A 14,784-nucleotide genomic window follows, 5' to 3' on the forward strand; every position below is an offset into this window, starting at 1 on the left:
GTCATGGGATCAAGCCCCCTGTCAGGCTCTGCACTGAGCATGGAACCTGCTTAAGATTCTCTCTCTCTTTCCCTCTGCCCCTCTCTCTACCTGCTTACACACTCATGCTCTCTCTTTTGAAAACAAAACAAAACAAAACAGAACAAAAAACCACAAAAGAACATCTTAGTAGGGATAGAGGAAGAAACTTTCATTATGATTTGATCATAGGAATTCTTTGTAAGTATTGAAGATGTCCACATAACTATATTAACTACATCTCATCTGAATGGATTCACTTGTTTACTCACCTTCATTCAGGGCTTTATAATGTAATTTTATTTGGAGATTTGTATGATGAAATGTGAACATACTATATTCCCTAGTAATTTGATTGGCAGGAAATAGGGAGCAAAACACATGCACAGCTTTTTAATAATTTATAATTACTTACATGAATCTACTAAGTTTAGGCACACAATTATATGACTAATTATGTTGAAAATCCAAGTGGATGCTTAAATAGATGACCATGCCCTGAGGCCTTTCCAGTTGTTTCTGCTGTCTCATTTAACCATGCAAATGTTATTAAGCATTCCTGGCTAAAAATTTTCAAGCATGTGCAAGTGTAATTGCATAGATAATTATGCATAATACTGTCACTTTCTATATCTAACATAGGAATTATCCCTTAAAAAAAAAAAAACAGATCAGCTTTGTACTGGGTAGCTTTCTCTGTACATGCCAAGAAAAATATAATTTGTAAAAGATAAGTGGACCCAAATCTACCTATTGCTATTTCTTCCAGGTCTCTTCTTGACTTTCTTTAGCACAGTGATTTGAAGTTGAGCAAAGAGATCAAGCCATATGTTAAAATTAAACCAAATTTTAAATACCTATAAATGCTATGATCCATATTCATGAATAAATTCAACATAAATGTAATTCAATAACTAGATATATGTAAATATTTTACAAACTTGTTAACAGGGACACAAAAGGGATGCTGTTCTTTGAATACAAATGTACCCAGCAAGTTTTTCAGGTTCGCATGTAACTAAAGCCATGTTTATATAACAGTAAAAAGAAAAAAAATGTCCTGAAAAAAAAATTAACTAGCACATATACGTTGGCAGGTTAATTTCTTGTCATGAGAAGTACTAAGGAAGCTTTGCGATACAGAATCGTGCCTGACTTCACATCTTGGCGGGGTTTAACTCTGCACAGCCCTGTATTACTAACCAGTAACAGCTTCCAAAGCAGAGTTTGGTGTGCGTGCAGCTGATTGGTGGAGCCTGGCTCACATGCTGCAAGGGAAGCTGGGAAAGTGAGTACTAGCTGACTTCTTAGTCCTTGGGGTGAGGACAGGTTTCCATTTTAATTTTTAAAGTATAGAATTTCTTGGGCATGGAAACGGAGGTTTAGATGCCGGCCATCAATCACTTGAAGTAGTGTGAAGTGCTATGAAAGAAAAATAAAGCGGGTAAGAGAACAGAAAGTGATGGGGAGGGGGCTGTTTTAAACAGAAGGTTCAGAGAAGCAGCTCAAAAGAGGCGTAGTTTGCAGAGAAACTTAAAGCAAAATCCCTGTGAGTATCTAGAAGGGCCGAAGATAGCCAGCTAACTAGAAGATCAGTAGAGTATGGTGGGAGCAAATTGAGTGAGATGGCGAGAGGAAAGAATTGAGTTTCGAACGGCAGCCAGTTAATTTAGGTCTTCCAGGTCATAGTGATTTTTGGATTTTATTCCAGTTGTGCTAGAAAATTACCACCGAGGTCTGAGAATAGGACCCCGACTAACTTTTCAAAAGGATCGTTTTGGCTGCCATGCGAAGAATAGGTTGTAAAGCAGTGGCCTTTTTGACTAAAACCAATAGTAAGAAATATATGTTACCTTGAATTGAGTTTCACAAAACAGGACTTAATACATGTGAAGCTCTTGGGTATTTCTCTATTGTAGTCTAGCTTAGTCTATTTCATGTTTTAATGATGTTTAAGGAAATTATGAGTAGAAGATTCTTAGGAAGAAAATGACATTGAAATGAAAATTGTTCTATTTGTTGCATTTTCTATTATGATAGAAGTATTTTAAAATACCCTGTGGAAAATTAAACTTCACGATAAGCCTCAGGCAGTTTCTCAGGGTGTTAACTCAAGGACCACTTACCACTTGCATCAAAATGGAGTTGTTATAAATGCGTATATATTCCAGGCCTTAACACAGCCTTACAGAATCTCCAGGTTAGGGGCTTGAGAATCTGCTTCTTGACTGGCTCACCAGTTGATTCTTTTTTTTTTTTTTTTAATTTTTTCATGTTTTTATTTATTTCTGAGAGAGAGAGAGAGAAAGAGACAGCTTGAGCAGGGGAGGGTCAGAAAGAGAGGGAGACACAGAATCCGAAACAGTCTACAGGCTCTGAGCTAGCTGTCAGCACACAGAGCCCGATGCAGGGCTCGAACCCAAGAACCGTGAGATCATGAGCTGAGCCTAAGTCGGACGCTTCACTGACTGAGCCAACCAGATGCCCCTCACCAGTTGATTCTTATGTGTGAGATCTGCTCTAAAGTTTTTCCATTTTTAGGATGGTAATAATGCAAGGTTAGCTTTTCTGCATGAATATGTGATCCTTCACTAATGTGTGTAAACCCATTTAGTGGCTCTTCAGACAATATATCTCAGCAATATTATAGGTTCACATACAAAATATGAAGCACTTTAACTCAGTATATCTATTCCTTTCACTGTCTTTAGATATTTATTTTAAAATCAGGTGAAAATCTTTGAACTCTTCATCTATAATCCCAATTGTTATTTGTTACTTCGCATCACTAATCAGAAATAATCACCTTTTTCTCTGCTCAGTTACCACCCCTTTCTCTAAGTGTTTCAAAAATTTCACTTCCCAAGAAGCCTAGCTACCCATGTTGAAATGTGGTTAAATATCACGTATTCATAACCCTACAACTGTAAGGGGTATATAACAGCATAATTCTTCACTGGGTTTGCACATCACTGATTTTCACTAAGCATTATTCTCTACTGTGTCATGGGTAGAATTTTCTCATTGTGTCATTCTGTTTTGATGTGTTCTGGATACAACAGGTTAGATGGCTTCTCTTAAATAAGGCTTTCATATCATTTAAGAGTGTGGAAAATTTTTCTTTACTCACTTCTAAATTGAAATAGGAAGCCGCCTAAGCATATTATGGATCACACGAATACAAAATCAGACCAGTCTGGCACACTTAATGTTTGTAAAGAAAGAGGCTTAAGACCTGATATTATAAAGTCACTTTGTAAAATGTTTTCCATCTTCACCTTCACTTTTGCTGTGGATGGAACAATGCTCCCCTTATCAGTTGGTATCACCTTGGCAAGGCCTATCACAGGGACTTTATCCTCATCCCTTAGCCAAAGCGAAATATCCTGACTTCTATGTCTGTGTCTCAAAGGAAGCGTCTCCCAGCAAGTCAGCTTCAAAAACAAAAAAGGGACAGGATGCGTATGTGTTCTTGGGGAAACATGGGGTTAAAGTGGACTGTATTTCAGGAAGTGTTCAGTTGACTTGCTATGTGGTGAGAGACTGCAGTCCTAGCTAATGACTTGTAGGTACGGAATCCTCAGGTCTCTCAGGTGGCTTCAGTCGATCAGTTTCAACAGAATGATGAAAAGGTTGAGATAAAATAAACTGACAGTTGCTACTCATCGTAGGCAGCAAGCTGTACCCAGGCAGCTGAGACCCTGGGAGCCCTCTTTCTTAAACAAAGGCTCTCACTGCAGTGAGCAATGAACTCCAAATAAAAAAAAAAAATGGGGGCAGATTGGCAGCTGGTGACCGACAGGAGGAGGGAAAGGAGGGAACCTGGAAGCACAGCAATTGTTGGCTAATTAGAAGCCATTCCCACCTACTTAATACCAACCCATTAAGCAGAAAACACTTTTCATCTTTCTCTCCTGCTACACATGACATTATACTCCAATCAATACCCTCCCACTGGCTGCCTCAGTGCCCACAAATGAATAATACTGCAAGTTTAAGAATGCAGTAATTGATTTGGGACAGTGAAACTGCAGCTTTTACAGTATATTTTCTGAAGATACTAATGCAGTGTCTGTGATGCTTAGATAAAATAATTATCTGTAAACTGACAGCTGTCAAAAATTGAAAAACATAAAAGAAAACCTAAGCATGGTGGATGTATTTGAGCCTTAATAGCAAACAATCTTGTAAACCAATTTCTCCCCTTTTGGGAGAACAACTCAAATATTTGGCTTAATAAATTCACTATCACTACTACCATTTCAGCCTTCTACACACACAAACATACACACACACACACACACACAGAATTTATAAGATGATGTATTGGAAATATAATAGGTGTACATACAATTATCTTGCATTATGTTAGAGCATGATATTAATAGAATTTTTCCATTGGTCCCACTTTTAAGCTTAGGGGAATTTATCTCAACAACTCAAACCTACTGGAAATTTATCCTAATGCAGTAAGATAATATTCTTGTACCATTAGCTTCATATCATTTTGAGCAATTTTCTATCTTCTTTTTATAGGAGAGTTTGATGGCTCTCAGAAACAGATTCCATCTTAAATAATATTTACATAAAAACAACATATCTAAAATATTATTTTTCCTTGTTTTAGTTCTGTGACTTCTATAGTTTTTTTTTCTGAACCTAAATATCAACTCCTAAATTTTATACATATTTTGTAACTTACCAGTCACTTTTTTCAGTTCCTATGCACTATTTCTAGGACATTGATCACAATGTTAGACAAATAGTTACAGAAGTTGTAGTAGTAGATAACAGAAAGGAAAACAAATTGTTCCTCTATGCTATGTCAACATAGAGGAACAAATAGGATTTCAGAAACTGAGGTTTAAATTCATTATACCGAAGGTCGTGTTACGAGACTGCCTTGGGATTTCAGAGGAGGACCTTCAATGGGGAGAATTTATTGGAAATTATGCTATTCCAAAGAGCAAAGCATGACACTATGGTTTCTCTGTGTGCATAAAACAAATGAGATGAGATCCAAATGATCTTTGTATTGAGTGTGAGTAGAATGGATTAAGTTTCTTAAATTGGTTCAACTGTGCTATTTTAAAGCACAGATTTCAAACACAGCCATGATTATTAACAAAGTATTGCCTGGCACAGCCAGACTTTTATAGAACAGACACCAGCCACCCCTGCACTGTACCTTACAAATTCCCCATAAGATGAGAGGGGACTTGCAAAGATAGCTCACTGGAGGAAAAGGAAGGAGGAGAGGAAGAATCTTCATGGTTTAAAATTCTGACCTGATTCCAAACCACAGTCCCACTCGTTAGTTTTGTTTCTTAGAAGAATTTAAGCTACAATATCAAGCTCTATAAGTAACTTACAGGGAAATTCTTTCAGTCTCCCTAGCCAACCAAATTTACTATTTTAACTGGGAATGTGTGTGTATTCTCATATATACCATTAGTAAAATGGAAATAATATCAAAATAACATCACTTTAAGATATATTAACAGAAATGTTAATAGAAATAAGCCTTTTATTATTAGACTACAGTTTTGGTTTGAAATTAGACAGCTTAAGAAGCATGTGAAAGTATTGAGGGTGACTTATCAAATCATAATGAAGGAGCATTGTTTGGAAAATGTGACATATGAGGAAAGGTCGAGATTAGTTTGGACTGTTGGGGATAGGTTCTCTAATGACTTAATAAATGTTTTCAAGCAGGTGTCACTAAGGAAAGGATACTTTAACAACTGTCTTACATCTTCTCAGAGGATGAAACAGAAGAAAATGCATTTACTGTGAGAGATTAGAAATACCTCACTTATCTGATAGTCAAACTTTGGTGACTTCACGAAACAAAACATTTACTTTGCTGCTGTTGCTTGAGGCAATTGCTACTTTTTATAAAAGAGTATTTTACTCCTCAATAAGTGTATTAAAAACAAGGCGGCACATTATAAACAGACATAGTGAAAACATCAATAAACAATAGCTGAAAATTAAAGGAAGATTCACACACACACACAAATTCACACACACACACACACACACACACACACACACAACCATTCATACAAGCACTTAGCAGTCTGGCTCCATACTATGTGGAAATAAGAGATCTTACAAACTCAATGGCTTTTAACTATATCACATCATTAATTTTTCTCTTGGTGACCCTCAGCCACCAAGAAAAGATCAAATTACGTTTATGTTTAGTCTGTTTAGAAATGCAGTAGAATTTTAAGAAAATTGTCTTTTGTAGAATTATAGTAATATAAAAGACTCCAAGATTTCCAATTTACCCTCCATTTAACAGATGAAGAAACTTCAGTTCACAGGAAGTAAAATGTCCTACCCCAGGCCAAACAGAGTAAGTGGCAGGGTCAGAACTTAAAAGCATATCTACAACGAGTACATCTCACCCTCTTTCTATTTTCCTGTGCCTGTCTCAATTCTACTGTTTTAAATTTTTCTTTTTTTTTTTTAGTTTTGGTACCTAGTGGAGTTAATTTAAATTACCTAAAAAGTTTACCCTCTACCATCAAAGAAGAATGTTATCAAAATTAGAGCATCTATAGATATATATATAGATAGATAGATATCAATATATACCTATAGATTCTCTAATTTTAATGGATTCTCTATTGGTAGATATCAATATCTATCTGTCTATATATATTTATTTGAAAATGAATTCCAGCTACTGAGTTAATTTTTCAGTCTACTTCACAAGTCTTTAGATAGCTTAGGGATAGAAATGAGTCTAGGTAGCTTCGGATTCTGTGTCTCCCTCTCTCTGACCCTCCCCTACTGACACTCTATGTCTGTCTCTCAAAAAAATAAATAAACATTTAAAACATTTAAAAAAGAAGAAGAAGAAATGAGTCTAGGTGGCTAGTTAAAAATGCCGTTTGAGAGTAGGGTCCTAGGTTAATTGTACTTACAATTTCATTAATCTGTGGGTCTTATCTTTCCCTTTTATATCTTGAAAGAATAATGAAGATATTTGTAAAATATGTCATGCTATATATATCCAAATATATATATTATATATATATGTATATATATATATACAAATGCTACTGTTTACCACAAATAGAAAAGACAAATATTACTGTCATTTTAAAAATAAGAAGTTGCCTCTTAACACTTTAAAGAGGAAGTAGCCACTGCTCTACCCTCACTTGGGATTCATCTCCTTTCTCAGTTGAGAAACACCAAAAATATTGCATTGAAACTATTGATTCTACTAATTCACCTTTTAAATGACTACCATTTTCCAGAGAAGATAGTGAGGTTATAATGAGGAATAGAAGATTATTTTAAATGTATGTTTTACAACAAAACCTCTTCCTATGGTGTCTTTAAAAAAAAAGTGTTAATGGGTGAGTGTTTATAGTCTTACTTCATCCTTATACCTGCTCCATTTCCCTCCTCCTCCTCCTCCTACATCCCAAAGGAAAAGGATTTTCATTGGCTGTGGGAAAGGCTAACTCATTATACATAGAGGCTAAGTCTCCACTCATAAATGAATGAAGAAGGTAAATGGGGATGAGACTAAAATGCTGAGCAAGTGAGAAGAGACAATGCTGGTATGACAGACATTGCAGGGAGAAGGAGAGAGTGTAAAGCAAAAATGGGCATGGGAGATGATGATATGGTATGTTGGGTTATGAATGAATCTCTGTTGATGAAATCTGGAAAAAGTAAGAATTTGAACTATACTTTAACTGCTTTCGTTGTTTGGACTGTGTTTCCTCTCCTGGGACAAAACTATGAACTAGACCACATGGGTTTCTGTGTTTATAAAGTTCATTCAGGTTACCTCTTTCAATTCAACATTTTTTCTTTCTCTATCTCTCTTTTTTTTTTTCTGAGGTTAACTTGGGTACCCATGGTGATTAAAACTTTGGTCAATTTAAATAAAAGGTCCCTTGCCTTAAAGCTCCCGTATTTTATGCTAGTCATTCATAGCAAAATTATAATACAGAATAAATTGATTTTGATTTATTTTCTATTGTCCTAGACATTTCCCTGGTATGTTATTTTAAAAACAACAAAACGCTGTAATGGACAGCATTTTACATCACTGAATAGATTACATTGACATAAGAAAAACGTTTTCGTCATCAGTCATTATTATTTCTTACTGAACAAAGCAATAAGCTGGTTATTGCATCGAATGTGGTATTCCCTAATTTGTTTCTCTGTAAGTTTCTCCAACACAGTAATGTCAGAACACTAGTTACATAATAAATATTTTACTTCTTAAGTAATTTTTTAGTAATGTAATTAAGAATCATTTTATCTGGGTATTTATTTTATTTTTCCCTTCTCTTGATAATTAATGCACTTCAATAATCCATTAATTTTAAATAATATTTCCCATATGAATGGCCAAGACATAAAATTTAATACCTATAAAATTATGAACTGAATATCCTAAAGTATTTGCTTTCTGCACAAACGTGGCAGGGAAGGGACTATTCAGAGACAAAATAAGACTATTGTGTAAAAGAAGTGAAGAAATGTACTGCAAAATAGTAGACGTTTCCATGTCTTCTGTGTGTATTAAATCAGAACTTCAGAAATTAGGGGCACCTGGGTGGCTCAGTCAGTTAAGCGTCCAACTCCTGGTTTCAGCTCTGTCCTGACCTTGCAGTTTGTGGGTTCAAACCCCACATCGGACTTCGTGCTGACAGTGTGGGGCCTGCTTGGGATTCTCCTTCTCTCTCTCTCTCTCTCTCTCTCTCTCTCTCTCTCTCTTTGCCCCTCCCCCACTAGTTCTCTGTCTTTCTCAATATAAGAAAAAAGAACTTCAGAAGTAAAAATAAATGTATAGAATTTGTAATTGACAGTTGCACCACAGATTCTCTTTTGAATGGTTTAAATCTAAAAAGATGTCGTTGTAGATACCATGTTTTATTGGCTAAACAGCATGTTTATTAGCTGCTTTTGTTTCATCCTTCAGTTTGCTTCCTAGTAGCAAATGGTCTGGATATTTGCTTATCATTTTAGTTTTTGATTTATTTAGTTTTGACTTATTAAAAATTAAGTCAAGATTCTCTCTTGGCTATCAGAATTCTTATTTAGTTTACTATTGAATTTCTTCTACTGTTGAATTATTTAATAATCCATACATGTTTAAAGAAACTACCACAGAGTGGTATTGCATGTGCACAGCTAGGTGGGTTTCATTTTCTAAAGAGACCAAAGTGAAAACATTTCAAAATACTGCTGTGATGAAATTTCATCTTCAGGTAGTCCTATACCAGAGGTGAATAATTTGAGATAATGCAATATTGGAGTATCATGTTAGTGAACCTTGCTGGTAATGAAGTCCTACTGAACCCCAAATTTAGTGAGTGGGTTTTATATAGTGTTTGCTTTTATTGAGTAAATCGTTCATACTATAGTGCTTACGTTAACTTAATGCTGTGCCAAGCAAACTTTGCAGTATACCAATGTGTCATATACATTTCAAGATTTTAGTATTAAACCATAAAATTACATGTGTTTTCAACCATCATTTGTTTAGAGATATTGGAGTTTGGCCATATTTTTTATTGTGCTCTCAAATCTCAGCTCTAAGAGTGTTAAAAGAAAGGAATCTTGTGTTCGGGGCTTGATTCTTTTAATCCTTTTTCTGAAGGTTAATATGAAAGTTAACTCATTTCAATATGATGTAATCTCTGTATTTTTATTTGGATATGTATTTTGTTGATTTGGAGAGATATCAAGCCCTCTAATACTGGATTATCCAATCTAGCAGTTTTTCTGTTCACATCTGGCTATATATTTCACTATATTTGATTTTTTGATCCAGACACTATATGGTCAAGTGTATTTCTGAACATATGCCAATATTTCAAGAAAGGGAGGATGTATTTTTATAACAAAGCATGCCTGCTGCCATTTTCTCTCTTTTTAATATAAACCATTACTTTTTTATGTTCTTTATTTTGCATATGCACATATAACTAGTAGATTACACAAAGTTTATCTATTACAATCCTCAAATCCAAGATTGTCAAGATATTTTGTTTGTGAAACTCATACAAATCTTCGAAGTCCAATTCCCTAGGAAGCAATCAAAAGAAGTTATTTGTAATGAGATGATGGATTCTAATATAAGTCCAGGCACTTACTATCTGAACTTCCATTTTCTAATTTGTTACATGGGCAAATCATTCCAACCTCATAGGACTACTGAAAGAATTGAGTGTGACAAACCTGGTACAGTGAGATATACACATCTACTTAACATATAAATATTAAAAGAGTGCCTGGGTGGCTCAGTCAGTTGAGCATCAGGCTCTTGATTTCGGCTCAGATCATGATGCCAAGGACATAGGATCAAGCCCCACATTGGGCTCTTTGATGAGTGTGAAGCCTAGTTAAGATTCTCTCTCTCTAAAATATGAAAGAATGAATAAGTAAATAAATAAAATGTTAAATAAATATTAGTTCACCATTTTAAGAGAGGGACTCCAGTAAAAAAGCAAATCTAGAGTTATGAGAAACTTCAGACAGTAGAAGCAGAAAGTATCCCAAGGAAGAGCACTAAGTCCAAGAGAAAAAGAAATTCCTACAGATAGTTGTCCTCTATGTACATGCCTGAATATCTTGTCTTATTTGCCCGAGTGAGACACATGATCCCTGGAAGAGAGATGCAAGCTGCTGGCTTCAAGAGCCATACTTTTTATTTTTGTACTTACTAAACAGTTTAAGCAATTTAAACAATAAGAATGTGTGTTTATAATGCAGAAAATTAAGGTCCTCATAACATCTACACATACATACCAAGTTTAAAAAGGTTCATTTAGGGGTGCCTGGGTGGCTCAGTTGATTAAGTGACTATTGATTTGGCTCAGGTCATGATCTCACAGTTCATGAGATCGAGCCCCATACTGGGCTCAGTTCTGGTAGTACAGAGCCTTCTGGGATTCTCTCTCTCCCTCTCTCTCTGCCCCTTCCCTGATCATGCTTGTCTCTCTCACTCTCTCTCTGTTTCTCTCTCTCTCTTTCTCTCTCTGTCTCAAAACAAACAACTAAACATTAAAAAAAGAAAATTTAGAAAATTATTCATTTGACCATGCTATACCCATTAAGATTCCTAACCCTGTGTAATACTGAGATGACTGAGACATTGTAGTCTCCACCTGTAGACTGTGACTGAAAAGTACTTTTGAAAAGAATATCACACTGAGTTAATTTGATTGATGCAACTCAATTTTAGCAAATCTGAAAAAAAATATATTACATATGAAAATTTTACATATCTAGAATTGCCCTTTCACATCTGTTTAAATTCAGTTAAAATATTCTAAAAGTTCTGCTACAAAGCATAGTGTCACATTTATTTCAAATGAGAGGATTTTAGAAGAAAGTAGGTAACTTGATGTTTTAAACATTTCCTTTTGTCTTTCATACTAAAAATTGATATACATTTAAATGGTCTTTGCTTTCTCTTGAAACTAAAATTCTGAGTTAGAATTGTGTTTATTATCCCCATCATTTCAAAGAAAAGGAAAAATACATATAATACTTCCAACTTGCAAAATATTCCAATTTTTGAGAACCTCTACAAGTCTAGCATCCCAAGTAGCTATAAATGTCATTACTAAGATGGGGTGGGGGTAAAATATAACATCTTATCTGCCAAAAAGATTATTTGAATGTAGTGTTGAATTTAAGATTCACTTTCTAGCTTCAGCTGTCTAGTTATAAGAGGCTCTAAAAGCAGTGGAAATAGCAGGTGGTTCCATTCTACGTGAAAACCTATAAATTCAATAGTATTTTGACTAGATTCCAGGGTAGTCTTCCATTAAGAGGAGATTCAGAACCAATGTAAAGGAAGTAAAATGAGCCCTTAGCAGTTTCACCAATAGTTGAGAGCCAATGACTGAGGGGTAAATGTAGTGATGCCCAGACTCAGCCAGATAAAGCCAAATCTAATTTAATTCTAATCTGTTCTAAAACCCCAGACTATAATGACTATCATGACAAAAATTAAAAACAGAGAATCATATTATCTATTACTTTATTTATTGTATACATTTATTTAAGTTAGTATATTAATTACTAATAGATCTCAAGTATTATACAATGTTTAGTAATGAAATAGCTTACGAATGTACCACATATTTGGCTTATAATCAATTAATAATATTATTTCAAAGGTTCTTCTAAGCTATAGTGCATTCCTTTAAAAATGTATTGTTCCAATTTGTTTGTGATATCAAACTATTCCTAAACACTGAGATGGCTAAAAATTATTTGGGAAAATTTGGAAATTTACTAGAAGGAATCAAATGATAAAGGAAATGCCATCAGTTATAACCAGGAATATTTCATTGAAGTCGGCAATAAATGATTAGTATAAAATCTTTTCCAAGTGCTCTCACCCAATAGTTCTGGAATAAGGCATTTATTTTATTCTTGTATTTATACATTATCTTTACAGGGATTCTAACCAGGCTATATTGAGACTAAATATACTTCACACTTAAATTCCTCTCCTCATTGTCCAGTTGTTGCTGTCCAGCCTCTAAAATTTAGAACCGCATTTCAAAACTGTTTTTTACAGGGGTGCCTGGGTGGCTCCGACAGTTGGGCGGCCAACTTCAGCTCAGGTCATGATCTCACAGTTCACAGGTTCGAGCCCGGCGTCGGGCTCTGGGCTGACAGCTAGCTGAGAGCCTGGGGCCTGTTTCAGATTCCGTGTCTCCCTCTCTCTCTGACCCTCCCCTTCTCACGCTGTCTCTCTCAGCATTAAAAATTTTAAGAAAATTTAAAGAAATTTAAGAAAACGTTAAAAATTTTAAGAAAAAAAAGACTGTTTTTTTACAAAGTTGTTCTTTGTTACTCATCATGTCTAGTAACAAACTCAATATGTAGTCTGTTTATTTTCTGATATAGAAATACATACTCACATATATACAGATGGAAACATAGAATAAGATTGTGCCTGGAGGTTAACATGGTTATTGCTGTTTGATGTGTGTACATGTGCAGCTGCTTTTCTGCAACAGAGATTGGAGAAGAACCTAAGCATGCAGAATACAGACAGCAAAGTGGGAGGGAGATTTTTCTACTTAATTTCCACCAAAAGAAAATTGAATAAAAGGAAAGAAAGAACAAATGACATCCTATAGTTATGTCCCTTTCTGAAAATTGGCTGACCTCAAGGTGGTGGCACAGATGTGGTGATAAAGAGAAGCAGACAGACTTGAGATATATTTTTGTACAGAACCAACACTTGATGGATTACAACTGAAGGTGAATAGAGAAATTAAGGATGATTCCTAAGTTGTTGGCTTGAGCAACTAGGTAGGGATGATTTTGACTGGGAAAATCAAGGGTTCACTTTGGGATGTGTTATGTTTTAGATGTTATTTGATCCTGAACTACAGACTTCAACCAGGAGTTGGACATGTAAGTGTGGAGCTCAGAGGGGAGGACTGGGCTACAGACACAGATTTGAGAGTCATAGCTTATAGACAGTATCAGAAGCAGTGGTGCCTCACAAAATAACCTTGAGGGACTATCAAGAGAAAAGTGGCTGAGGTCTGAGAACAAGATCACTCTACAAGAGAAAGCTGGGCTCTGGAGGAGCACCTAAGAATAGAGGGCAGGAAAAAGCACGGATGACTACATATCCATGAAACATTTTTCTTCCATTGAAATGTAGAACAAAATATTTTTAAAGAATTTAAAAGCGAATGGCTAAGCTGCCCCCCCCCCAAATAAAAAAGGTGAGGAAAATACCTAGGGACCTAAAATATAACATGCTTTTGATGCTTGAGAAACAACCAAGAAGTCATTTTGACTTAAGAGAAGTGAGCAGGAAGACAAGTGATAAAATATGAGGTCCCAGAATTCATGGCTGGGATAAGATCCAACAGAAATGGAAGAAATTCCTATGAAAAAGGAGAGAACTATTAGAACAATCTTCTTGTTCAGGCAAAAGGGAATGAGATGCACTACACAAATAGCAAGGATGGCGGCACAGACACCTCTCTATTGAAACAAGAGTGACAGCACACAGCAAATTAGGTGAATTGGAAGTCTATCAAAGTTATCTTTTAATTGCCCCAGTTTTCTTAATGAAATAAGAAACATAATTACTATCTAGAGATCAGACTGGGAGATTTAAGGAGAAAAGAGAAGGCATGAAATTATTTTCTTGGAGAAGGACAGACTATGAAAACTAGGTCAGTTTATGATTATCCCAAAGCAAATCTAATGGGCCATAGTGAGGTTAATGTTCATGAATATAAAGACCAGTCAGCATTTTTGTGGTTTTCTCAAACCAAGTTAAAGCTATTCTTTTTTTTTTTTTTTAGTTTATTTATTTATTTTGAAAGAGAGAGCATGTGAACAAGGTAGGGGCAGAGAAAGAAGGAAGGAAAGAGAGGATTCCAAGCCGGCTCTGTGCTGTTATCCCAGAGCTCGAGGTGGGGCTTGATCCCTGGAACTGTGAGATCATGACCTGAGCTGAAATCAAAAGTCAGACATTTAACTAACTGAGCCACCCAGATTCCCCAAGCTATCCTTTGATAAAGGGTGTCAAGTATGAAGATAGTTGGACTTAGCGAATGTTGAGTTTACCAAGCAAGTACACAAAATTTAAAAAGTTAAGGGAAAAATTAAAGGTATATGTAAAGGACCAATTAATATAATGAATAATAAATTTTTTTAGAAACCTCAGTAGATTTGCTATGCATCAGATAAGATCTAGCTAAATGGAAAATTGATAAAATGATCAAT

The 14,784-nt window shown here is 35.4% G+C and overlaps 1 protein-coding gene across 4 annotated transcripts in view; it reads left to right on the plus strand.

Annotated features, from left to right (window-relative positions):
* TTC29 (tetratricopeptide repeat domain 29) overlaps positions 1–14,784 on the plus strand; it is a 240,545-nt gene that overhangs the window by 169,284 nt on the left and 56,477 nt on the right. The window contains exon 12 of one of the 4 annotated variants that reach the window (XM_039254295.1): positions 1,116–1,212. The exons of the other annotated variants lie outside the window; for them this stretch is intronic. Coding sequence (XP_039110226.1) covers positions 1,116–1,120 — 5 coding nt within the window. The 3' untranslated portion in view covers positions 1,121–1,212. Of the gene's footprint in view, positions 1–1,115; positions 1,213–14,784 lie in introns of those variants that run through there. 4 annotated transcript variants of the gene reach the window in all.

Source organism: Hyaena hyaena, unplaced genomic scaffold, assembly GCF_003009895.1.
Source record: "Hyaena hyaena isolate Hyena2069 unplaced genomic scaffold, ASM300989v1 scaffold_476, whole genome shotgun sequence".
Classification (NCBI taxonomy): Eukaryota; Metazoa; Chordata; class Mammalia; order Carnivora; family Hyaenidae; genus Hyaena; species Hyaena hyaena.